At 38.3% G+C, this 26,205-nt stretch overlaps 1 protein-coding gene across 7 annotated transcripts in view; it reads left to right on the forward strand.

Moving 5' to 3' along the window:
* The window catches only part of PHF21A (PHD finger protein 21A), an 88,970-nt gene that overhangs the window by 9,468 nt on the left and 53,297 nt on the right, over positions 1-26,205 (forward strand). For 4 of the 7 annotated variants that reach the window (XM_026045845.1, XM_026045841.1, XM_026045846.1 and 1 more), the window contains exon 4: positions 1,190-1,255. In XM_026045845.1, coding sequence (XP_025901630.1) covers positions 1,190-1,255 — 66 coding nt within the window. Of the gene's footprint in view, positions 1-1,168; positions 1,256-26,205 lie in introns of all 7 variants that reach the window. The other 3 variants (XM_026045843.1, XM_026045839.1, XM_026045840.1) reach the window with 1 other exon arrangement.

The following is a 26,205-nucleotide window of genomic DNA, read 5'->3' on the forward strand; positions in this document are numbered from 1 at the left end:
CTTTAGCCTGATGGGATTTGAGGAAAGGTCTGTGGCAATTAGCCTGTAAAGTAGTTTGCTTTCTGCTCATGTCTGTTGAAAAACAGATCGCACTACAGCAGAAATGCAGAGATCATGGAGCCAGGCAGAACAGTGTGGAGAGATTCCACGCTGGAGGATCCCATGTTCTGCTCCCTGCTTCCAATGCTCTAAATTCATTTCTATCATGGGTTGTTAAGTGGTATCTAGAAGAACAGCCAATACTTAATTCTGTTAAAATTGTGTGTGTATTGGAGAAGACTTGCTACAAATAAGAGCTAGGTTTATAATGCATTCCAAAATTGTGTGGAGGAATATAAACATAGGGAAGCTTTCTTCAGCATTAGTTTTAATATTTCATGTAGCACAATAAACCTGTGTGATCCTTTTTAGTAATGATGCATGATTACTAGTGTAAAGAGTTTACAGCATGGATAAGAGGAAATGAAAAATGAAGGGAATTTAGCTTCCTTGTCATATTTCTGCAGAGCTTCACAGGCCTTAAACTCAACTTTTTGAGTAAAAAATAAATAGCCTTGCTAAAACCTTTATTCTGTCTACATCTTCATAGGAATGTTTATGGCTTTTAAAATCTTAAGAAAGTACCTTTGTAAGCAAAATGCTGCCATAAATGATGTTTTAAGGCAGATGTAATTCTATTAAGTGTAGGCTGAGTCCTAAAAATACCTGGAAGTGAAGACTTAGTTGCATTTTGTTTTATTTGGTGTGCATGTCAATGAAGATTAATTGCTACAGTGTTGATATTGTACACAGTCAAAAGTATGCTACTACCTTTGCTTAAGTAGCAGAGGTGAGTGCCTTACGTGGCACTCTGTAATCTTTATTATATTATTATGTATTAACTAACCTTTCCCTTATTTGATTTGTAAACTTAATGAAAAGTATGAATGCACTTTATATTGTGGTAAGCGCTAATGGATGTTTTAATAAAGTCCTAATTTTAAACTGAGCTGTCTCTTTGAGCGCCAGAAAGGTGCTCTGCACTTGTTGCACTCAGTGACTTGCATGAGGCTCTGTTGAGCCACTCAAATTATATTGGCAGTGCATCCAGAGGTGCTGTATTTGTACACTATGCAAAAAACCTTCCTGCTACTACTCTGTGTTAACAAATGGAATATCTTTCTCACAGATATTTTTTCTTTCTAATCAGAACGCTGATTTGAAGAAACAGCTTCATGAACTTCAAGCCAAAATCACAGCTCTGAGTGAGAAACAGGTAGGGAAACAGAGATGTATTTTTAACACCCTGTTCTAAAGATATGTCTTCTCCCAGCTTCTAAGAGAGCTGTTATTTTTTTTTATGTGCGAAAATGTGTGGGCAACCAGACATTTGGGGGTTTTGTTTGACTTCTCCTAACAAAAAAATAGGATGAACTATTACAAGTCCATCAAATAAGCAATTAGTGTAATCTGCAAAAGTGCAACAAGAATTTTTCTCATTTTGAAACTGTTTCAAGTTAAATGAGGGACCGGGAAACAACTGTGGAATTTTGCACTTTATTATTATTTTGAAACTATTTCTAAATGAAAACATCCTGCTTTAGGCAAATGTTATGATTCTATTTTAGTTGATCCATGCTGTGCACATGGAATGAGTAATTCCATCTTTTTTTCTTTCCGACTAGGCCAATTAAGTACATATCAGTAATGGGTACCTGGCAACAATTTGGAGATTAGTTGTACAGCTGTTTTTTGAAGTTGTGTCTTTACTGTGATGCATTACACCACAATAGTCTCATGTTTGGTAGAAATTCTTTGATGGGTCCAAAGTATTGCAACAAAATAACAGCAACAGGATGCTTCATGGAAAGTCGCTGTAACTGGAAGATGTGTCTTGCGAATAACTGGAGGAAAAGTAAATAACATTGAGCAAACTCAAAACTTATATTCACTTGTGTTTAAAAATAAATAAAAAATAAAAAAGGGGGGAAAGCATACAGAAGTTTCCCCCAAACTGAACTAAATTATCACTGTAGCCACTGTGCAAATAACTGAAACAAATTAAGTCGCTCACTGGGGTCAGCAGCCTAACACCTTTGAAAAGGAGATAGAATTGAGAACATGTGTGTAACTAAGAATACAGCAGTGCATCAGTGTCTTATTTAGATACCTGAATTTGCCATTATCTGCATGTGCTATTTTGAGGATTTCAAATTTACCCTTTTACAGATCAAAAGAACTGCATGTTTTCTAAGAAAAGAAGTACTAACTAAAAAGAAGTACTTACTAACATTTATGTAGAATTTTTCTTTACTAAAAAAAGTAATGGAACAGTAAGTCAAGGAGATAACCTATAAGAATAATGAGGAAAATGATTTTTTTAATGAGGAATACTGATTCAGTGAAAACTGAGGTTTTGCTCTTGTGATGGTATGTGTCTCTTGAAGATGATTTATTCTCTGAAAGCAGCATGAACCTCTGCGTGTGGCTGTGTCTCACAGCACGCAGCCTCAGAGTTCTTTGGTTAGCTCTGGAAGCCCAAGATAATCTAAAAATTAGCTTGCCTTGATGCCACAAATCGAATTCTGTTGACTACCAGGTCATCAGCAGGAGTGGGCAGTGAGACAGTGAATGGAAGGTAAGAAAGAATTTAAAGTTCAGAGGAAAAGAAGTGCATCTTAATGTGACTTGGAACTCTGATTTGTAACTTTTTAAAGTTATGTTATAAAATGCACAATTAGCACAGATATCACTTTAAAAGAGCGATCTCCAGTAACACAGCCACATGTGCTGAAATTTGCAGCTCAAAATGGTGAGAGCACACTTGTTCATGGGTTAAACAAAAAGATTTTGAAAAACAATTTTTGGACTTTTTTTCCCCTTCTGTTTGCTACAGAGAGAATACAGTAAATGCAAACTCACAGTATAGTTTCCTTCTTCATAGTTTTATGGATTTGATTCTTTATAAAATAGTGAACTTACTACCACTATCAATCATAATTTAAATACTTTAAATTACTTTATTGGCTTTACCAGTGGGCCACAGAGCTGATAACTTTGTTGAAGCAGTGTGGTTGCAAAATACAATGATCACAGTGAATGTGTGTTCCAGAAAAAAAGCAAGTTTGCCAGCACAGAGAAATACTGTCTGCCTTGTGTTTGTAGGAGCGTAGAGAGCTGTGGCCAGGAAGTACAATTAAACACTGGCAGTTAAGCAGCGTGTTAGAGACTAATCCCTGTGCTTCTTAAGGAAGCTTTTTGTTTCTCATTTCACTATAACTTCTGTAGGAAAGAACAGTTATTATCCCTTGTTTTATGAGAATATCATCCAACAGTATGATTTGGTGAGGTGAAGGAAAATGCATGATTTTACTCAATAAATAATGTTTTACATTGCCTGTAGGGTGCATTCCTTGAAGGAGGAGGAGAGTGCAGCATGTGTTACCTGCAGTTGTGTTCAGACCCAGGTCGGTGCTCTTGGTGCCGCGCAAGGCCCAACACTTGCACTGTGCACAGCTCTGGGAGGCAGTTTACCTTAAACCTCGTTACTAGGTGCTCCTGTTCCATTCCTACCTTCCTGTCCTCGTTGTCACTGTTAGCCCAGCTTTTGCTAAAAGTGAGGGCTGCAAAAGCTGTAGCCTGTGGGAAGTCTCGGTCTGGGCCTGTGGCGTGGAGCTGAGAGCCCAGCCTCAGAAACAGCGTGTCAAAATATTTCTTCTTTCTGAAATGCTTTGTCAGCCTCGTGTACCCTTTCTCTCTGCTCTTTTGTTTAATGAAGTTGCATGACGACTTGCAGTGCAAGGACCAAGTCAGTGGTAGCTCTACTAAAAGCTTTGACTTCCTTTAGGATTTCTCTCCTTTCTGAAGCATTGCAAGAGCAGCACAGGCTCTTGCTGCCAGTTGCTGCAGTGATTCATAGGGGCTTAGGCTTCTTGCTGAGAATTAATAATGACAGCTCTGTTCAGAAGTTTGTGAAACTGAAGAGATCTGGCACACTGCAAGGAGAAAGCAAGTAGGCCGTGCTGTGTGTAGGCTCAAACCTAAAGAAGTTTGTGAGCTGATGCAGAGCCGAACTGTTGCAGCACAAGATACAGCATATATGCATACAGGTTTGAAAATGTGGAAGTGGAGAAAATAAACCAGTTGATTTGCTTCACTGGTGATGTCGGAGCAATCTGTGGTCCAGGTTTTATTCCTGTTATCTTGTGGAAGAAAAACCTCAAAAAGAGGAAAAACTTACTTGAGCATAATTATCGTTTGAAGAGCAGTAAACGTAAACAGTCTTGTTCCTTAGTTTTAAATGTCAGCACTCCGGTCTGGAAGGACCGAATGCTTTGCTTATGAAACTGCTTTCCTGATTCATTCTCTCTGCCCTTCTTTTTTAATAAAGAAAAGTCACCAGTAACTTCCTGCACCAGTGACTCTTGTGAAAGGATGAGGTAGAGCAGAGCTAACATAAGGGAGAATGATATCAGACCTTCAAGTAACACCTTTTCTGCACTTCTTTCCCTCCACAGTCAATTAAGAATGATAAAATGCTCTTGTAGATAGATCTTCACTCAGTATGTATTACAACAGTACATTTTTTTTCTTCCAGTGGCAAGGAAGAGATCATGTTTGTTTGACTTAAAAAAAAAANAAAAAAAAAAAAAAAAAAAAAAAAAAAAAAAAAAAGAGGAAGAAGTGGGCAGCAAACAAATGTACAAGCTTTTTAGTAATATCTTGTCAAATACAGAGCACTTCCTACATCTGTGTTTATCATAATTTCTTAGAAAAATAGGAGCAACATTCTCTCTTTAAATGTAGGAGAAAGCTTACATAAGCTCGACCTTGTAGTGATGAGGTGATGGTGATATGCCCATACAAAAGAAATTGCATAACTGTTTGTTTATAAATAAAATAAAAGTGCTGCCATTTTAGTTAAGTTGTAAATTAATTTCTTTAGTCTCCAAGAAAATATAATTCCAGTTTTCACAATATTTATATTCTGATACAGTTGCTCTGGCACAGAAAGAATAAAGTGAATCCTTTTAAGCCTCAAAGTCCATGTTGTTCCTTTGGGAGTTTCTTGGAATAGTCTGATATTTTGAGGTATGCAATACTTTGATTTCCAAGTGCTAAAGACACTTGGAGGAAAGAATGTTCAAAAGCAGTTGCTAACTTAGGAATACTTCTGTTTTTATTTTTCACAAAAATTAGATTTAACATTTTACAGTGAAATTAGTTGAAATCGGTAAAAATAGAATATCACCAGATTAAAGATGTTCTAGAAAAACAAGATAGTCTGTATTATCACAGATGGGCATTGTTAACAGGTAAGTCTACTGGCTTCAGCTTGTTTTTAAACTTTACAACAAATTGGGTTTGTTGAGTTAATTTTAAATTTTATAGGTAAAGGGTAACACTTCTTTTAACCTTGCCACTAAATAGCAAGGGATGGGGAAAGGAGGAGGGCTTTTGGAAGTAGGAAAAAGAATGGTAGTGTAATTTAACCTTTTTTTTTAATAGTTGAACATATATAAACCTATGGTTTAGATTGCAAAAGGAAGCTCATTTTAGTCTTCAAAATATGTTAGAAATAGGATTAAGCATTAATGTCGTTGTGTTGGAGTACTGAGTAATAAAAAAAAAAAAAGGCAGTGTGTGTTAATACATCCTGGAAATTTGTTGTTCTTGGTTGCTTGTCATCCAGAAAAGGTGATTTTTCATGGAACCTTCTTAAACACATTGTTTGCAAACTGTACTCAATGTGTGCTCCTGTATTCTGTGGGGCCAAAACCCTTTCCTGGAACAAAAAAAAGTAAGCTCAAGGAAGTTAGAGAACAGCAGGGAAATTGGTGCATTTACCAGGGAGGAAAGAACGTGTAAAAATACTTATGAATTTTTGAACTTGCATATTTTCTTATAAACAATTTAAAGACCTTGGTTTCCTTAACGCTTTAGGCATTTCTGAATAATACTGATGCTGCAAGCTAAAATAAGCAATTAGTAATGAGAACTTCTACATATTTGTGTTTTATGGAAACTTGAATTTGCTTTTTTGCTCATATAGTGAAATATGTTGAATATGGTGAGTATGAAGTACGGTGAATATGGTGAAATACGTCTATTGAAAACCATTGTAGATATTCAAAATCTGATTTAAAAAAAAAAAAGGAAATCACTCACTTCTCACTCTTGTCAGTCTTGCCTGAGTTGCCAATCCCTCCTTTCCCTAAGCTCAGTCAAGGGCATATTAAAATGCCAATTATTGGGTGACTAATGGAAGAAGCATACAAATGTGCTCTATGAGTGTGTAGAAACTAATAACTTGAGGCAGAAGATGCTTGATTTCAGTTCCAGTTGTTTGTTTATCAAGAATTGTGCCTTGTTGATAAACACTTACCGTTCTTTTTATTCTAAAAATGAAAAGGCCTGAGTGATACGCCATGTAATCATAAGCAATTATTTGTACAAGTGATTTATAAAGCAGTCTTGAAACATGTGAAAAACAATTCTGCACGTTTCCAGAGTTTGGTTTTAATGTTGAAACTCTCTAGAGGTGCGTTTAGCTCAGTCTTCTCCCAGAACTGACTTTCTGCAGAATCACTTCTTAAATAAATTGAAAGAGCCACTCAGCTTTCCTGTCAAAAATATATTCCTCTTTATATATGGGGGGACTAATAATCTAACTGCCCCTGCGAATCAGGAGAACTTTTCTAAGCCTCTAATCAGTGTGAGCAGCACCTATTTAGAAGCAGAGTTTTTGATACTGTTATGAGCTTACTTAGTCTTAGGTATTTATTTAATTTACATGCAGTTATTGTGTGCAAATGTGAATGTAGTGACTTCTCGTTAAGTCATCGTTTTCCACATTCTCAAGATGTACCAAACAAAATTATTTTCCAGTGTTGTGCAGGTGACTGCAGATAGGCAAAGTGCAGGCATCGCTCATCATCTGTTGCCTCTTTTGTCCCGCAAAAAGATGTTCTGCAAAACTGATGTTATCACTTCCATGTGATAGCTGAACTATTGCTAAGCCTTCTCAGACTTTCTTTCATAATACTAAATCTTGATTAAGCCTGTACTTGCATCTAAACTTGGATTTCCCATTCTCTTCTTAATGTAATATAGGGAGCACAAGTGACCATTTCATCATAACATTAAAAAACCCTACCCTCTATTATCCCTTTGTTATCCCTTCCTTTAGCAATGCTTTCCTTGATCAGCTTTTTGTGCTTTAAGCCAGGACTTAAATCCCCTCATACTATTTACATCCCTTTTATGAGAACCCTTGATCCAGGATAAAATTTATTGTGGGGATGTCTGATAGTAGTTTAAGATGTGTCTTGGATGTATTGTGCACACCTGGCTATAGAGCAGTTCTGCTCCGCGGTCGCCACTCCTGCTTGTGCCCAAGCAAGCACAAACTAAGGTAGCTCCAGGGTGTCCATGTGTACAGGTCTGTGTTTTGTATTGTTCACATTTGTACAATACTTAGTGAGCAGCAGTCATATTTTGTGTTATATGAGGGAAATGTGAGACAAGATAAGCTTTAGTATGTGGGTCAGCAGCAAATGTGCCTTCTCTTAATTCCTGTGCTAATGCCTTCCATCACTGGAAAGTCCAATAAATCACTTGACGTGTGTTGGTCTGTGAAAAAATATTTGATTTTTCTTTTGAGTAGGCAGTAACTTTAGTTCTAAACCCACTGTTTGGATCTGTGGAATTCACTTGCAATGTTCCCTTCCATGTGCCTCAGCAGAACAGCTTCACAGGCGAAGAAACAGTACGTGGAATAAATCAAAGTGTGTTAGTGCTAGAAAAGAATGAAATCCAGGGATCAGCTTTTCCAAAGTCTTGTATATCTTCCTGTTTAAGTCCTGTTGGGTCCTCAGCTCTTCTGAAAACTGGGTCTAATTTTGGAATGAAAAGGGAGAAAGAGAGCGTGTCTAATCCTTGGAACGTGTAGAATGGAGGCAGAAGCTTGTCTTGGCTGTTTCTCTGCTGTTTAGGTTGTGTGATTTGGAAAGAAGTTACTTCTGAGAACTATGTTTTTTTGCCCAGTGAGCTACAGAACTTATTGCAGTTATAAGTTAAACTAGTGGTAAAGAATATCTGATTTATTGAAATTGTGCTGATAGCAAAATTGATGAGGATAGGGCTAATATTTTCCAAAGTAAGTAAATTAGTTCAGTTCAGCTCCCCATGGTCACTTTTGTGCTGGACCAAGATGAAGGCAATATATTATATTTTGATTTTTGTTAATTGTATTAGTATTTACGAGTGGATTAAGTAAGTTGATGTGAATTCTACTATTTATGGACATTATGTACATTCGGTTTCTTTCAGTATCATGCTAATTTCTGACTTAGGTGCTTGTTTGCAACTTTAGGAAGTCTGTAAAGCGTATGATCTCTTTGAGAGAACTTAAGTTTGGGAGAAGTTAGGCTAGTGTTGTGTTGGAATAACTAGCCAGTTGTGCTGCAGTAGCTAGGCACATCTGGGTGGGAACTTTGCTGTTGCAGAAGATAACTTTTGACAAGCAGGTTATCCTGCATTATCCTCTGAGTGTTCGTTTCCTTCTCCCTGCCGGGCTGATAACAGGATTGGTGTGCAAGGTACACTGTAATTCTTGGCTCTTTTCCCCTGCCATAGTGCAACAGGTAAAGTTTGGGAAGTAGAGGATGTAGAGCTCTGATGGGAATTTTGCTGGAAGTTTGAATTATTATAGTTTACTTGGGTCAGCAGGTAGAGAAAACTGCTTACAAAGGATGTGTGTGCACCCAGGGATATTGTTGCCTGCAGGATCAATAGAGAGGGCTTTCCAAGAGGAAATTCAGGCAAGGGGACCTACTTCTTCCATGCTGCCCTTGTGAGAGCCCATCCTGTGCTCCCTGCAGTAAGATTATGCTCATGTTAAATTCTGTGAGTTCATTTCCTGTAAAACTTATGTGTTTTTTTTTCTATGGAAAAGATATCTTGCTGTGTTTCATATTAATCTGGAGAAACTCTGAATGTATTTTCACAGTAGACTTTTGAAAGCCAGCAAGGAGAAAGCCCTTGAGTTGGGAATAGCATCGTTTCTTTGTCTTTTAAATTCCGTCAAGGTTAGCTGAGATGCATTAGAAACAATTATGTAGTTCTGACTTTATTTTTTAAATCGCAGCTTCTTTGTAAAATTTTGGCAATAAGTCATAAGTGGCTACTTGAACCAAGGTAACCATGTAGTAAGGAGAAATGAGCCAGCTTTTTGTGGTAAGTAAAACTTCAGTGACGGTCATCAGTAAGAGGGAAGCTGTGTGATGCAGCGTATAAAAGGCAGAACTTGTTTACTTCCCTCCTTCCCACCTGTCCAGAAAGATGAACGTAGAAAATTATGTCAGAAATATTACATCATTGGAATTTATTCTAGAAATATCTTTGAGCAGTCATCTGGCAGCCTAAGGTTCAGCTCTACCTGTTTCATAAGAACTGTCACTTATACTCTAGGTACTCACTCATTTTCTACATGTATATTCTCTAGTCTTTAGACCTGTCTGCATTTCTTCTGCAGGAGCCTCTGGGTCAGGCCCTCAAGGTGTCAATTCATATTTTAAAATCCAGCTAAGAACCTGCAGTGTCAATTCATGTTTTTAAAATCCAGCCAAGGATATGAGAAGAGTCCAGTTAGTTTCCGATATGAAACTATATTAATTGTTAGCCAGCCCTGTTGTTCTTGTTAGTGTAATAATTTGAAGGCCTTTAGAACCCTTTCCTTTAAGAACTTTGAGAAGAAAGCCCTGGGTTAGCCCGGAGCAGCTGGAATGTGAGCACCTTTGAACATGGCAAGGCGTCACCAGTGGCAGCTGCAGAGAAGCAGAACGGTCGGTCAGGCGGCCTCGCCTGGGAGCTGGACAGCTCCCCAGTCTGCTGAGGTCACCTCACGTTACTGCATCTAATGTCAGGCATCAAAATAAGGCGCTTAAATAGCCAAACATTTTTAGAAACACCTAGGCTAACTATCCTCTGCTGATGCTCTGTGGTGTGTTTTAACCTGGACGAACCAAGTAAAAAGCACAGCTGATTGAGGGCATTTTTTTTTTGTTTATTTTGCTAGTAAATGCATTGCTTTTGTATTTTACAGTAAGAGAATGCATTGTGATAGGGACGGGTCAGATTCTGTGTCCTTGAACCTAAATTTCTCTGAAGAGAACATGGAAAATAAAGGCTAGAAGCAGTAGGGATGTAAATATGATGCTATTGACACACTAAGATGGTGCCTGTTTATTTGTACACATAACTATAATGTGGCAATGCTAGATTTAACGCCAAGTATTGGAGTTAAACATAGCTTTTTATATTTGAATAGTAAAATACAGTATTGTCTTAATAGTTAAAAAAGTGTTTATAACTTAAAAATAAAGTACAATGCAATAATTCATTTTTTAAAATATAATTGCTTGGATATAAGCATGGGTATTTGTTAGGCTTGTACATTCTCTAAGATAATGAGACGTGATCCTGAAATATCTTGGTGTTTGTGTACAGTGTAAATTAAATAACCTATATAGCACGTCCAGAAGCTAAAGAGTAAAGAAACTGTATTTGCCCTTCCCCGCTGTTCTTTGTGTTCTAGCTCTATTAAGGGTGATGTAGCTGCTTTTTACACCAGAATTTTGGAGTAGGTTTTCCATCAGTCAGATTCAGATACTTGGAATTAAACTTGGCATGTTTCTCTCGAACCTATTGTGGGTTTGACGTTATACAGTATTTGCTTAAATATGAACCCTTTCAGGGGATGGAGTCTTCCTTCATCTTTGTCCTTACAGTTTGTTTATTTACAACTTAAGTGTGGCTGTTTTGTTAGCTTCTAAAGTGTATGTGTAGTTTCTCTCTTCAGTAACATATTTTTTAAACAATAAATGAATGATGACACTTAGACTCTTTGCTCTTCCCTGCTGACCTCTTCCAAGTTAGCAGGAGACCTACTTAATTGACACAGATAAAGTCATTTCATGCCTTAGCTTTCAAAAATGTTTTAGTGGGTCAGATGTCTCCAAAATTTCATTACATCCGTTATTTGCCTTTAAAATATTAATGTCCTGCTCATGCAATATGCTGATTAAGACATGAAAATGCTGAGGCAAAAAGTTTGTTTTACCAGTTACAGTACGCAGAGTTTCTCTTTGTTTGGTTACATGTCTCAAAGCATATTAAATATTCTAAGACCTCCTGACTTGAAGCCTGCTCTTTAAAAATTCAAGGTTTGACTAATTGATAACATAATTCAATCATAGTCATAAATTTCTGTTTGGGAGAAGTGGGTTATAGATTTAAATCTATATTTATGTATGGCCCCTACCTGGGGCATACAAAGGGTGTGGATGATATTTTTGTTGTCATTGCTGTTGTTTTTTCCTTATAGTTTTCCCTTTAGTCTGTGGGATGAGTTGACTCTCTGCTCTTGAAATTGGTGGAGTACCCAGCACATCTGTGAAAATGAAGCACTGCTCTTCCCTCCCTCCCTTCCTTTTTTCTTTCTGCTGAAATGCATGCAGGAACTGCAGGAATAATATGTGATCATTTTAAGCAGAGATCCTAAGACATTATACAGGGCCTTAAGTTTTCAAAGTGTCTTTGGTTTAATAATTTCTTAATAAACAATCTGTTCTGAATTTGAACGAGAGTTGCTATAAATTTCAATGAGTCAGATAATCCTATTAAAGAAAATGGTCTAATTATTCTTGCATGTTTTGGAAGTATATTGCTTTTTTTGCAGGATAATTCTTCTACTCGGTGTTCATTACACTCACTTTATTCATGTGTTTTGATGTAAGATGTTTGAGTCAATCATTTATGTAGTAACCCATGACTCTTGGGCTTCCATTCACTAATATATTTTGAAAATTAGTTATATAAATGTATTTAATTAGCGTTAAATTTTCCTCTAACAGTATCTTAGTAGCATCTTTTAAGGCCCTGAAGTAATGCAGGTCTCTCTTTAATAATAGCGGCCTCACTTGATAACCCTCTGCTAAGACTCAGGGTGATTACTGCCACCTCAGACTGAAAGATGTATCCAATTAGGTTGACCGGAGCAGGGATGGAAGTGTATCTTTGAACCAAAAGGAACAGGAAGCCCGGGCTGAGGAGGCCCTGGGGGGAAGCCCTATTAGCAGCCAGTTCTGAGGAGCAAATTTAAACCAGGATTGATGTTGTGTTGCTGGGGTGTTTTCTTGCTACCAATAAGTCCAGACCCCAGGGGAGAAGAAAGTTTGGATATATGGGCTGAGTATTTTCTTTGAAGACTCTGTAGAAACTTGAGCCACTCTCAAATGGTGTCTTTTGACTACCTTGTTGGGGAGGAAGGGGCAATATTTGTATTTCTATCTGTAACTTAGTCTCCCACGTTGGAAGAGTAGTGACAGCTGCTCTATACTGATGCCAAGACAAGCGTTTGCCTCTGGTGTATGGACCCAGGTTAGAAGAGCAGTTACTCCTGTAAGTACTTTAAACTATTTAGAAGAGTTGAAATCCTGGTTGCTCCTCCAGTTTAGGTTTATGTGGAAGTTTTCCAGAGGCTGTTACTTTTTACACAACTCCCTTTAAAGAAGGCTGAGTGCTCTGTGTGTTCCCCTGTACTTATCCCAGCACTGGTTTTTGCTCCCTGGAGAGAAACTCTCCTTGCAACCTGGGCATCGTTGCTGGAGGGTCAGCAAAGCTGCGAGATGCAGCCAGTGCCCCCAGCCTTCCCTAGGAGCTGCTGGAGCAGAAAGGATGAACAAGCTGCAGAGAAAGGAGTAGGAAGCCTCATCTGGTGCAATGGTTCATCTTGAGGATCCTGTTTGTGCTGCTGTGCACGGCGCTGGGTTCCCGCCTGCATTGTCCCCAAAGTAAGTGTGTAGCTTCTCACTCGTGCTTTGAAAAAGCTGTAAAGAAAAGAGACCACTAATGTGTTGTCAGAAGATTAAAAACGGCCTGTTATTAGGCCTTAGGCAATTTTAATGTTTGTTTTGAAACCGCTTCAGTATTAAGCGTGTCAAAATAAGTTCCGTAGGAAACAAAGAAGCGGGGGAAAAATAAAAAGTGTCATGGTGATGTCTTTGAAAGCCTTTTACAGTGCATTCTGTTACCTTACCATTTTAAAAATATAGGCCACTTGAAATCTTTATTTTGTAGGGCTGAGCTCATTTCAATAAATCATTTAATCGGTGCATGTGTGGCATTTTAGTTGTATATTTTGCCCAGTGAAAAAGATAAACATTTCTTTAAGAAGATCTTATGCTTTTATTTTTGCATCAAGTCTTTGATAAACTCAGCCTAGAGAATTACCTGTGTATGTGTGTTTTTGTTGTTGTTTTTCTTTTCATAAATGCTCATCTTGCTAAAAATACCCCTAAAACCTGTTGTTGTTGTTTTTTAACTGCTGTTTTCTTCCTCTTCTTTTCCTTCAGTTGCTTTAAAAATCCTAAGGAGGCTGCTGAAGAAATGCTAGTTAGGGCCATCATAGGTTTGGGCTGATGATGACACCTTGTAGTGTCATTGTCTGGAGTTACTGAAGCAGTTACCGTGCAGGAGCGGAAGCCAGGTTGAGTTTCTTTATCCCTTTCAACCTTTCCTGTGGTTGCAGCGCTGCTCTTTCAAGGTGCCAAATTTAGCGTGTTGCAGAGGCCAAGCTGGGCGAGGATTGTGATCCCTTGTGCTTTTGCAAGGGGGTGCAGCCTGGCTGCTCTGGTGAGAGGAGGCTGCTGCTGCAGGCCGCGCTGCCACCTCCTTGCCCCGTCCGGCTGCTCGCTCCGGCCCCGCTCTTGCGGCAGCGTCGCCGCGCGCGCTGGCACCGGCTCGGGTTCATCCGGCCGAGGAGCGACTCGCAGGCATGATCGCTTCTGAACAGGATCCAGTTTGCTGACTTGGTTCGTATGCCGTCGAATGAGCACTTGCATAAAGGAAGCGAAAGAAAGGACGGGCTGAAACTGAGGAAGGGTGAAACAGCTGCGAGTTCACAGCTGCCTGCTTTTATTCTGAATTAAACAGGCTGTGCCACCACAGCTCTGAGCTTAACCATGGCTGCTCAGTCCCTTCTTTCAAGGGCACATTTATTGTAAATGTAGCTCCAGCCCCTGATGGAAGCAAGGACGGCAGCCAGGGTCTGTCCTGCTTCTCTCCCTGGGATAGTAACTGCTAATTCACATAGTCCTGTGTGTGAAGCAGACAGTACATCTGATGGGTCTTCTGGATCACTTGGATTTATGGCTAGAGGATGGGGATTTTTATAGCTGCACATGGAAGATTCCTGTTAAAACTTGAATTTCTTTTGTCATTGTTGACTTTTTTCCGGTATAACTCAACACAAGAAGTACGAAGATGAAACACAGAATAATCAATGGCTCCTGTGTTGAGTTGTTAAATTGATCCAACTTCAGTTGCACATAAGTGTGGCTGAAAGGTTTTTGCAAGCTATTTGGCAGCAGAAAGTGAAGCAAGTTTTAAGCTGCTCTGTATTGTTTTTAGCAAATTTTAAACTGATCTGAGACATTTAAAATTCTGTTTGAGAACTGTGGTTAGAAGCTCTGGGTATTTATCACTTGAACTGAGGTCAAATGGAAAGCAACTAGGTATTTTTGAGATCTCATAAGGTCAAAAGTTTTACTTTTTTAATATTTTAATACATTAATCTCTCTTTTTAAATAAAATTATTCTTGGGCCATGATTGGGGCCACAGAAACTGTACCCAATTGACAGTCCACTCTAGGTGTCATCACCTTTATTCCCGAAGGAAGAAAATCTTAAATTCTGCAGGAAAGAATATGAAATCCTGGCGGCCACTTTTGTTTTCAGTGTTTTGTTGTTGTTTTTTTTTGGTGTGTGACTTTTTATATGTATGGATTACAACAGAATTGATTACTGCAGATTGCGGCAGAGTGATTCGACAAATAAAATGTGGTAAATATATTTTCATTTATAAATGGGTGGTTTTTTAGACTGTAGATGTACATGGGGGACTCTAGCTATTCATTAAAGAATATGTTCTTCTGCATTCACGTTTCAAAGTGTAATCGAATCTGCAACAGAAAGCTGGCAGTGTGACTTGTACCAAATGACATGCTGAAGGAGGAACTTCAGCGAGTCTGCACAGTTTCTGGAGTGGAACCTTTGTGTTTTGAATCACTATCTAGCAGTTATCAAGAGATAAATGTTTAAGTACATTCAAGAATACTAAAAATAGTAAAATGCAAAGCATGCGAAAGCAAAGAAGAGCAAAGCAGTTCAGACTGAATTGGTTGCAGGTGTAGACTAAAAGTCATTTAAGGACAGGTGGTTGTTTTAGTGGTTGTATTATTGAAGGATTGTGATGTTGCAGTTAGGATGTGGAGTGTTTATTACTTTATTTTTTAGACAAGCCAGCAGTGAGGTCAGCCACGATTACATAATTGTAAATGAAGAAGTCTAAAGTGCTTTTTTGATTTTAAGGGGAGGGGCCATAACCCCTCCACTGACCCAGCGGAGACAAAATCGGCAGGCAAGAAAAAAGGTATTTCCTTCTCATCTTCAGTCCAGATCCTGCAGAGTCCAAAGACTGAAAAACTCTCAAAGATGTTTGGGACAGCAGGCTCCTTGCCTTGGAGAAAATAGGAAGCATCCTTTGACCCTGCTTATGTTTGCCAAAACTATTTTCCTGCATATGCCATCTCTCAAGTTGAACTCACTCCTGCAGGATGCTTGTCAAAAGTGAGCTATGCCTCAATGATCATAAGAAAGATCCAAGAAAGTGAAAAAGATTGAAATATTCAGACACGAGCTATACCCAGAGCCTATGATGCAAGTTTTAATTTTGTGATGTGCATTCAGGGCTGATTCCATAATTGGCCTTTTGACCAAGCAGTCCGTAGAAAAAACAGCTACAAAGGGACTTCTGGATGTCATCTAGTACAACCTTCTGCTCAATGTGTATATGTTGTGGTGAATATAGGACGATATATTTGAATATATTCTTGTAATCAGCCCAATCCCACGAAGATTGTAGATAATTTCCCATGTTTTTTTCTGTAGTAATGTGATAGTTTCCCATTTTTTTCCCATAGTTTTCCATACATATCCTGCAGGATAGACAGTTTCTAGAAGTGGAGAAGACATGCCGTGTGATCCAAACAGCCCCAAAGCAGCCTGCATTGGGGCCCGAAGCTGTTGGCAAGTTGTTTGGAGGCTGTTACCTCTGAGCAGTAGTAACCTGGATACAGCAGCGCAGCACGGCTGCTCACACATCCACCTGAGAGCCTTGGAGGTCAGTCGCTCCAGTGAACTGCAGTGATAAAGTAGGATGTACCTTATCTCGCCTCAAGGATGTAGAAATGAGAGCCCTAGGGATGTCCACCCAGAGATGGGATTTTAGTCTTGCTGCAAACTCCCCCTGAAAGCCTTCCCTGTTACCTGCTTCAGGTGACTTTCTGCTCATTCAGGCTGGACAGCCACGTGTGCTGCTGCATTAGTTCTTCTGTGTGCCTTTCATTACAGGGACCGTCCTGCTGTAACAGGTGACACAGGTGCAGGTGGGCCCCAAACTTTAGGCAGAGTCTTAATCATAGGCCATGCATTATAAATCAGAAGAAACAGGATTTAATTCCTGACTAGATTGCTGGCTAGAGATTCAGATTAGAATCTGGGTTTTGCTTCAGTGTAAGCTCGTAGATTCCTACAAGTAGTTCATGCTAAGTCATGTCAAGACCTCCAGTGTTTTCTCTTGGCTCTTATACTTCTTCATCTCATCTGCAAATTCTTTTCAGCTTTTGCCCAGTTGGCTGAGGAGCAGTCAGAGCTCCAGTCCAGAGAGCCAAGAGGTGTTTCCCCCTACGCTGTGCAACGGGGCACCTCCATGTCATTACGGCTGTGCAGAGAGGGTGCGGGGGTGTAATGGGGATAACCTGCAGAGCGGGTGTCCTTCACATCTTAACGTTTGGTTTCTAGTGCTGCTGCTCCAAGGATAAAAGTTCAAAGGGAAGCACTGGACTTTCATTAGAGTCCCCCAAATACTGGTTAAAAATGTGATTACACTTAAAATGATCTCTACTATTCAGCCTAAAGGATCCCAGCTGCTCGAAGGATGAGTCTCAGTTGCCTGGGAGAAGCTCCCTAGGGTGGGAGCGGAGAGCTACAATTTTGGTCATTTCATCAAGTTTAACAAAATGGAGAAAAAGTTGTTTACAGTCCGTGTTTTCCCCTTACTATTACACCTTATTCTGTTTTTTTTTTTTTTTTACTGAGCACTTCTACAGCATATTCTCTTCAGTGAGTAGGTTAAAAAAAAAAAAAATCACAATCTGGAAGTTACAAACTGCTCTGAATTTTAATTCTTGCTTTCTCATTATTATGAGGGTATGCCTAGGAAAGCCTTTTGCTTCTCTGTGCCTGATTCCCGATCCATTAAATATGGCTATTTCATCAAATGACTAAATCATTGAGTTATGTACGTTTGTTTACAAAGTGTTTAGATTATGCAAATAGCGTATTATGCTTTTAAAAATAAGTGGTCTGATGCTGCACACACTGACACAGATACAAAATTGTCAGAAACAATATATCTACAGAAGATAGATACGTATGATCATTACTCCAGAACGTTTTCTAGTTTTTCGAAGAGAGTCTTTTCTGGTAAATCCTCTTGTCTGTAGTAAGATTCTTCTGGGATAAAATGCCATCCCTTTCAGTTTTGCAGGGGAAAACATGCATAGAGTAATAAAAGCCTTTTCATTAGGCAGTATATGTTGTGGAATATAGTAGAGTGACAGTGCTTAAATAGCATATATAAGGAAGGGAAGAAGGAATGATTCTGCAGGACCTCTGCTCCTCCTCCCATAAAAGCAGCTAAAACACACTTTGAAGCTAATTGAAAATTTAAGTGTTTTAAGATGTAGCATTTTAACAACACAACTTCTCAAATAGATATGCCTTAGTAGTAAACTGCTGTTTTTAAGCTCAGTGAAGCTTCTTGCTCCAGGACCATCGGTTCCAAGAAAATTGATCAAAGACAAGGAAATGGTGTTCTATTTTCTGTTGGGTTTAATGAAGGCATAATCTAGATAGAAAGAATTAATTTTATGTAAGACTTTTTTTTTGTGCCAGTTTGGGAGGATGTTTTGTTTCTTGGGTTATTTTCTTGAAGTATGTTATTGAAGTCTGTTATTAAGAGTTGTCAAGATCAGTCTGCATCTGAGCAACTGATTTCAGGTTAGAGCTGGGTTTCAGTGAGCGTTACCACGATGGGTTTATGCCAGCCAGAAGCATAGTGCCCAACCAACTAGCTTGGTTACTGCAGCACAAGGTTAGAAATGAATTTGCAGCAATTAACCACCAACCCAAACTTTCCCATTCTCTGATTTACTACAAATTAGATTCTTGCATTCCTGATACAAATCATTAAATGCGTGTTTTAAGATTCTAAAAAGGTTTAAATTTTTGTTGTTTTCTTCATGTATGTTCACTCTTTTCTTTGCATCCTGTCTACAGCTTAGAGTCTGAGGGGCTGTTGAAATTAGGGAAGAATTGTCCTTCAGGTTGCTCAAGCAAAATGCTAACGTCAGTACTCTTGTTTGACTTAAGGATCTTTTCAGATCAGCAGTGTTAAAGAGGGTAAAAAAAATACAGTCAGGATGGGATGCTTGCTTCTGGCATCATCATTTTTAGATATAAATATTCATATTTCACCTGGAACAAAAAATGCTAATTTTTGAAAGTGGGTCATTTTCTTTCAAAATGAATCTTTTGGCAGTTTTCTTTGTGTGTGGTGCTGTATCAAAACTGGAGAATTATGTGACAGTGTTTATCTGTAGGTGTATTCATTTGAAACTCAAGATTCATTGACAGTCCCCACACAGAAAGGAGAGAATTTGTTCAGAAGTTCATCTGTGCAACAGCCGTTCAGAAGAGCTTGGAAATACCCACCTGGATGAAAGCCTGTGCCTCGTGCTCTAGGTGTCCCTGCTTGAGAAGCAGGGTTGGACTACATGATCTCTAGGGGTCCTTCCAACCTCAACCATTCTGTGATTCTGTGATAGCCTGGGAGTTAGGACTCTTTCTGGTTAACTGCTCAGAGACTATAATCTAGAGTAGGAATACTCAAAACCTTCTGTTTCATCCTTGTTACTTTAATCCTTGTTACTTCTCTTTTCCATCCTGACTGAGAACTGCTGGGAGTTGAGCCCTGTTCTCTTCTACCAGTGGACATCTGGGGGAAGAAGAGACAAGGAATTCTGTAGGTTAATATTAATATGTAAACTCTGAGTAATTTGGGACTTCTTTATCTGAAGAGTCACTTTTCTTGCATCTTGAAGGTCAGTGTCTCTAACAGGAGTGGAGTTACAGCCTTGCAGCCTCTTCACCATGATAAATCATCCGTGTTGGACTTTCTGATGTATACATATTAGAATTGATAATTCTCACTGTACTTCCCAGTGATGATGAAGTGGCAGGAGAATGGCGTATCTAGGAATTAGAATGAATAGCTACAATGACTATGATGACATAGGAAACTCTAAAGAACTTCTGGCATTAAAGATCAATGTTTATCCAAAAACCCAAGTATGCTGCAAATGGAGGAAAAAGAAAAAAGAAGTGTTTTTTTTTTGTTTTTTTTTTAAAGAAGATTTAAACGGTGTTTTGTGATATGGACCTTGTTTTGCATTGTGCTAATGCTTCCTTATTCTGCTTAGCTAATTGACTTAGGTGTAATCATGCTGGAAGTCAAGTAAATGAAGATTTGCTTCCCCAGGGTATGGAATGAAAATGCATAAACTGTTCCAACAGGTAGAGTTGTAGAATGTAGAATTTTTACTTTTTAGAGTTTGTTAATGTAGAGTGAGATATAAAAGACTATCCCAATTAATTTATTAATGATTCTGTCATATTTTGGAGTATTAATTTACTTCATAATAAGAATAAGCTAGTGTCACAACCTGCTTTGGTCAATTTTCTTAGAACCTAGTTGATTTAAGATGATGCCAAAGTGGCCATTCAGGATCTGGACAACATCTAGTTTTGCCTAGAACTGTAAACACCTATTTTAAGACAAGGCCCCAGTGTTCAGTGTGAATGGGAGCATGTGAATGTGGAACAAGTGTTCATGTTTCATGTTGCTATGAAATGAAGTGTGGAAGGGGAGAAAATAGACACAGATCTACTTTTGGTAATCTTCACTCTTGACAAACTTGCTTAATCTTCTTAATTTTTTTTTGGAACTTTGTCACAGGATTTTCAAAAATTCTAGCAAATTCCATTTTTTAATGTCCTCCAATGGATCCTTCATTAATTGTTTGTTTCTCTTTAATGATAGATTTTCCTTTGATCTAAGAAAAACTTGATGCTGAAAATGATACCTAAGGTTTTTCTGACTTGTTTACACATTAGTATTTATGGCTGGAGTGTTAAATACTGCCTATATTTATGTCATAGTTTATAGGGGGGAAAAAAAAGCTGGTTCCCATAAGCACTGTTCTACGCTCACTCTACTGACCTTGTGGTGTTGGCAACTATCAGACATTCACTTCAGATCAACTGTAAGGACATCCTACTGTGTTGCTACTGCAGAAACTAAACTCAACTGATTTTATGAAGGATGATTCAAGAGAAAAAAAAAGTTTTCTTGATTTCAACATAAGAGGGGAAATGTGGATCTGAAAAAAATATTTTCTAGACAGATATTTTCCTGCCTTTTAAAGCGATTGTGTAAAATGACAAAAGATAAATTAGATTGAAATTATTCAAAAGTACCTTTCAGAGGTAGTTTGCAGTTGATTGTATACTGAGCAGAAATACATAATTTTTGAAGAGGTAAGGTCTACATGGACACGTGGTTGTGTTTAAAAGTTTGCACAATTTAAATTGGAAATCAGCTATACTAGATAGACCAGAATGTTTACATGTTGTAGTTATTTCTGACTAAAGAATACATCTCAAGAAAAAAATTACTTGTGAGTATTCATAATTATATATTACAATGCTCAAGCCCCTCCTCAAGCTTGATTCAGTTAAAATCAGTAGTTTGGGTTGAATTGGTACAGAACCAAGCTTCCCAAGGAAAATCTTGGTGTTTTTTGAACGTTAACCTGTGATACGACTGAGAAATAGTTAGAATAATTGCACTCTAAGCCTCTCTTCATGTTTTAAACAGCAAGTTTTTCTCCATTTTCAGGGAGCAATAGTTCTTGGATAGAAAAGGCCAGAGCAGAACCCAGAAATCTGCTGTGGCCCCAGACAGATGGTGCAAAGCAGCCTTTAGAGGAGCATTCCCTGCAGTCCTTTTGAGCTGTATTGATAGCTTGCTTTTAAACACGTTGAATAGTAAAAAGGTGACAGAGTTGATGACTCTTATAATCACCACACCAGCCAAAGAACTTTATGAATATTGCTCTATTATTGCTGTTGATGACCTGATTTTAAAATATGGAAGTAATGCATGATTAACTTTTACATTAACAAAAGTAATACACTACAAAATGTAGGCTTTTGATAGGAGAAGGTGCAGGATTGAGCTGTTTTATTGCCCATGATGTCAATTTTCACCTATTCAAAAATAGAAATGCTCAGCGCCATTCAGGAAGATGTCAGTTAAAACACAGACCCAGTTCTGTGGAGCAAATGCCCACTGAAGTTGGTGAGAAAACGTCTTAGTGAGTAGTGGGGAAAGATATAAGAAAAATCCGTGAAATACACAATAGCTTTAAGATGAGTAAACTCGGGTAATTTCTAAAGTAACATAACTTGCTATATCTTTTACCAACTTTAATAACTTGTTCTAGCTATGCAAAGATAACTTCTGGTTCTGATCAGCTTGGTTCTAATACTGCCAATCTTTTGCAGGACTTCTCAGTATTCATAGTCCTGTTGCTGGACTGATAAAAATTCGGTTGTGGTTTTTTTTCCCAGACACTGGGAAAACTTGTTCTTTAGAACTGACTATTTACACCCCAATTTAAAGAATAATTATTGAAGATTTTTAGGGATTTGATACTTGACAGAAGCTACAGTCAGAAACTACATTTTTATGCTGTTTTTATGATATCTGCAGATGTATTTGCCAATATTAGGCAGTCAGTCCTAAAGTTTTTGTCACTATTACCTCATCAACTATAAAATCTCCAAAAATAGTCTGCTTTTGTAAAAGTCTGATACCGTGGAAGCTGGTGTGCTGTTTATTTCAGTGGGGCCAAGTCCTCTTTCTATCTCAGATTCTTTCAGTTTTCTGTCTTATTTCTGCTATCGGTAATGCAGTCTTCAATTTCAGTATTACTTATAATTTTTAGCCTTTTCTTTTCTTTTTTGTGTGTATTCATTCTGTTGGTCTATGTCATGTAGGTAGATTTTTAAATCCACTACTCCACTGCTTACTTGCATAGCATCTTTGGACTTGCCTTCCCTTTTTTTGTATCCTGATGGGAAAGCCTTATCCCATGTCATGTCTTAATCAATCCAAGTATCTTCATCTCTGTCCTGGACATGTCTATTATGACAGAAGAAATAGACTCTACTTTCACTTTGCGACATGTAGCTGTTAAAATAAGCTTTCTTACTTGCTGATTTAATTGTCGTACTTTATTTTAGTGTTCCCTATACCTCTCACCATCCACATTCGCATCAGATTCAAGCCTCTCTTTGTACTTGAAAAGTTCTCTATGATTTTGCCCTGCCTTACTTATGTTCCCTGCTGAGTTTCCGTCGCTCCCCCACCCGCTCCACTTTTCTAATGTTCCCACACATCCATCTGTTTGTCACTTCTTGAGCAGTTGCTTCCGTGTCATCTCCCATGTTACCGTTCATGCCTCGCGTGACCTGCCAGGGTTCAGCTGCAGAGGTGTGTAGCCTGGCCACGTGCCGGTCCTGCCTTTGAGCACACTTCTCTGCTGCTTTCCAACACACTTGCATTTTATTTTTTAGGACAGTCACTCCTGTTTATTTTTCCTCTTTCTGTAACTTCTGTTGCTGTTTCTTTGAACTGTGCACTCTCATGTGCCATCCCTCTTCAAGAGCCTAATCAGATACTCTTAATCCACAGTGGTCTGCCCATGGTCTTGCTTAACTGAGGATATTATGAGCAGCAGTTAAATGTTCTGCCCTCAGCCAGTCAGACCTGACAGGATGGACCACGAGCTGGATACTAACCTGCCTCAGCATTTTTACAAGCCCACAGTGACAAAATTTGAGGAAGGTGGCCTCAAACTTTCCTCCTCAATAGGAACAGAAGCAGAAGCCGTGAGTGGGGAACAGTAGCTTCTAGAATGGTTGTAGCTTGCCTTGAAAGAAGGCTGCCAAACCCCTGTCTCCTCAGAAGCATCGAACAGGTTGTTTCTACATCAGTGCTGCGCAACCGATTTGACGCTATGTTATACTTGAAAGGATTCTAATGAATTTCTGAACACGCAGTGCCAGCCACCAGGTAGGTAATTTGTGCTTTACAAGGGGTTAATGAGAATACTTGAAAGATGAGGATAAGTTTTGGGGATTTTTTTTTTTTTTTTGCATGTCTGTCACTTCCATTAATACCCCAATCACAGTAAATTTTAGGCATCACCTCTCAAATAATGACTGAGGATGATCTTGGTAATACTGTTTTACTGAGAGTCTGTTATCAGATACTAAGGCCTTGTTTTTTAATTGCATTTTAACAGTGCAAGACCAATACCTGTAGGAAGGAGTGTAAAACTTCCAGTTAGAAAAATAGTATGATTTTCCACTCTGGAAGAATCTGAAGCAAATAGATCAGTCTTGCCTTGTTTTGAAAGAGGGAGGACATAAGACACAAGCTCTGATTAATGGCAGTATTCTATAACTTAGTGTCTTTTGCCAAGAGCATCTGCTTCCAGCTTCCTTGAACTTTATGCTGGGAACTGGTGGTGGCATTGTATGTGTTGATTTTAATATTTTAGGGGGAATGTGCAGTAGGAAAGGTAATCTTTAATTGATCCCACTGAATGTCAAATATAGGCTGTGTGATAGGATATGTATATATTGAAATGAAATGAGGTGCCTTTGCTGAAAATAGTCACTAAACCAACTAGGCTTGAAACTTGTAGGCCCAGGCAGTGTATGGAGGAATTCTGAATGCATTCCAAACTATTTGGAGTAATTAAGTAATTAATAACCATTAATAGTCCTTCAAGAACACTTTCACTTGTATATTTTGTTTTAAAAATGCCAGTATTATTTGCAACTATTGCCACAATTGTACTATTGTCTGCTGTAGTAGTGTGTGAACACATTTATATGGACAGGATCAGATGAAACTAGTGTTCACAGTAATTTTTCTGTGGTCAAGAACAGTGCTTTAAGAAAGGAAAGTAAAAGTGTTCAAGTGGAACAAGAGTCAGGGCTTTATGTGTTGTAAATACAGAAACAGAGATTACTTACTAATATTCAGAAATAAGATATATTCTGGGACCTGGGTAGAACAAGATAAGAATCCCCTTTTATAACACTCAATCTAGAATATTAATTATGATAACATAGTTTTATAGCATTTATATGTATAACATCATAAATTGGCTGGTTTTAATTACAACTTTGAATTTTAGTTCTTATGTAATTTAACTGTGATCTAGAAGACTTCAGAGCATACTTTTCACTACACTTTTCCTTTGAGTAATTAGTTAGATAGGTTATATTGCTGGTATGATAAAGAGGCCGAGAGGGGCACAGATTGGACTTGTGCTGGTTATTGATGCAGGTTTCAGTGTTCAGGAGCATATATTAATCCCAAGTGTCTGCCAGGACAGGCAGTTTAGTTGCTTCTTTTTAAGAGAGCTGAACTATAATACTAAAGATTTAATTTAATTTATAACAAAACAAATGTGGAGACCAGTTAATCTGTGCATGAACATAAATCAAACAAGAGTAACGTTTTAGTATAGTAGAATCTTGTTCATTGCGGATACCCTTAAAAACAAATGTATTTGTGCATGAGCCTGTGGCACCTATTAGGGAGCATGGAGAAAATATGCAGAAATCACTATATCATGTTAGAAATCTAATAGGAATGGATGGAAGAAACAGAGTGATGAGAGGCAGCTGCTGCTGCTACCTGGATTGGCAGCCTAGTTATAATGGGGCAGACTGGCAGCTACATTACTGTGCTTGACACTTAACACCCCAGCTAGTGTTAATCATTGTTTGTGTATATATATGCTAAGCAGTTTAGGTTATTTTTCTAATGCAGGTTTTTCACATGCTAAAGAAGTTAAGTAATTGGACCAAACCAAATTCTCAATATTTTCATTAGTCTTAAATGCTCTTGTTTACAGTGTCCGGAATGCTGTCTGAAACGATTATGTCACGTCTGATGGACCGTCACACAGATTTTGGCTGTGTGTGACAATAAATCTGTAGTGGTTGCCAGCCTGTTCCATGCTTGCTTTTTTAGAAACTTTTTTTTTTTTTGGTTGACCTTTAAATCATAGAATCATAGAATGTCGAAGGTTGGAAGGGACCTCAGAGGTCATCGAGTCCAACCCCCCTGCTCACACAGGGTCACCTAGAGCACGTGGCACAGGGCTGCATCCAAGCGGGTTTTAAAGATCTCCAAAGAAGGATGCCTGCAGTACTACTACCTGAAACTTGAACTTTTGAAACTTTTAAAATATTATGGTAGTTCCATGCTCAAGTCACAAGTGGAATTGTAAAGACCAGCGTTCATTTCACCCAGGGTTAACTTGCTGCCTAAGTGTTTTTCTAACTACATGAGGGTGTAGAGATGCAGTGACTTATTTCAATTTCCACATTCTGGAATTGAACTGTTTTCATGCAAGGGTTCTTCTCTGCAGCTGCCTCTCCTTTTTCTGGTATCCACACTGCTCCTTTCCCTTGTAACTCATTTTCACATTAGTAATTATGCTATAGTAAGAATATTCTAACCAGGCTGAGGTGCTGTGTTGCTTTACTTACTGACCAGGTCTGCTTTCTGACATATCCCTGATCAGGTGAGGGCTAAATAGAGATAAAATATTTTTACACATCTTGAAATAATTTGCTTTTTCTTTATCAAAATGTGCCATGAGATTATAATTAATTTGTTATCTTAGACCTTGGGCAAAATTAGTTTTTTTTTTTTTCTTTTCTTGTTCTTGTTGCATAAATAAGTGTGCATTTGAATTCTGACACCTTGGTATCTGGCTGTGAATTCTAGAAGTTCTTATAAACAAAATTCATTTCTTTCAATTACAAATATTTTATTTTCAATTTTTGCATGAATACTTTCCCTTGATTTTTAAAAGGAGTAAGAGAACT

Source organism: Nothoprocta perdicaria, unplaced genomic scaffold, assembly GCF_003342845.1.
Source record: "Nothoprocta perdicaria isolate Ctin4 unplaced genomic scaffold, notPer1 scaffold_410, whole genome shotgun sequence".
In the NCBI taxonomy this organism is placed as follows: domain Eukaryota; kingdom Metazoa; phylum Chordata; class Aves; order Tinamiformes; family Tinamidae; genus Nothoprocta; species Nothoprocta perdicaria.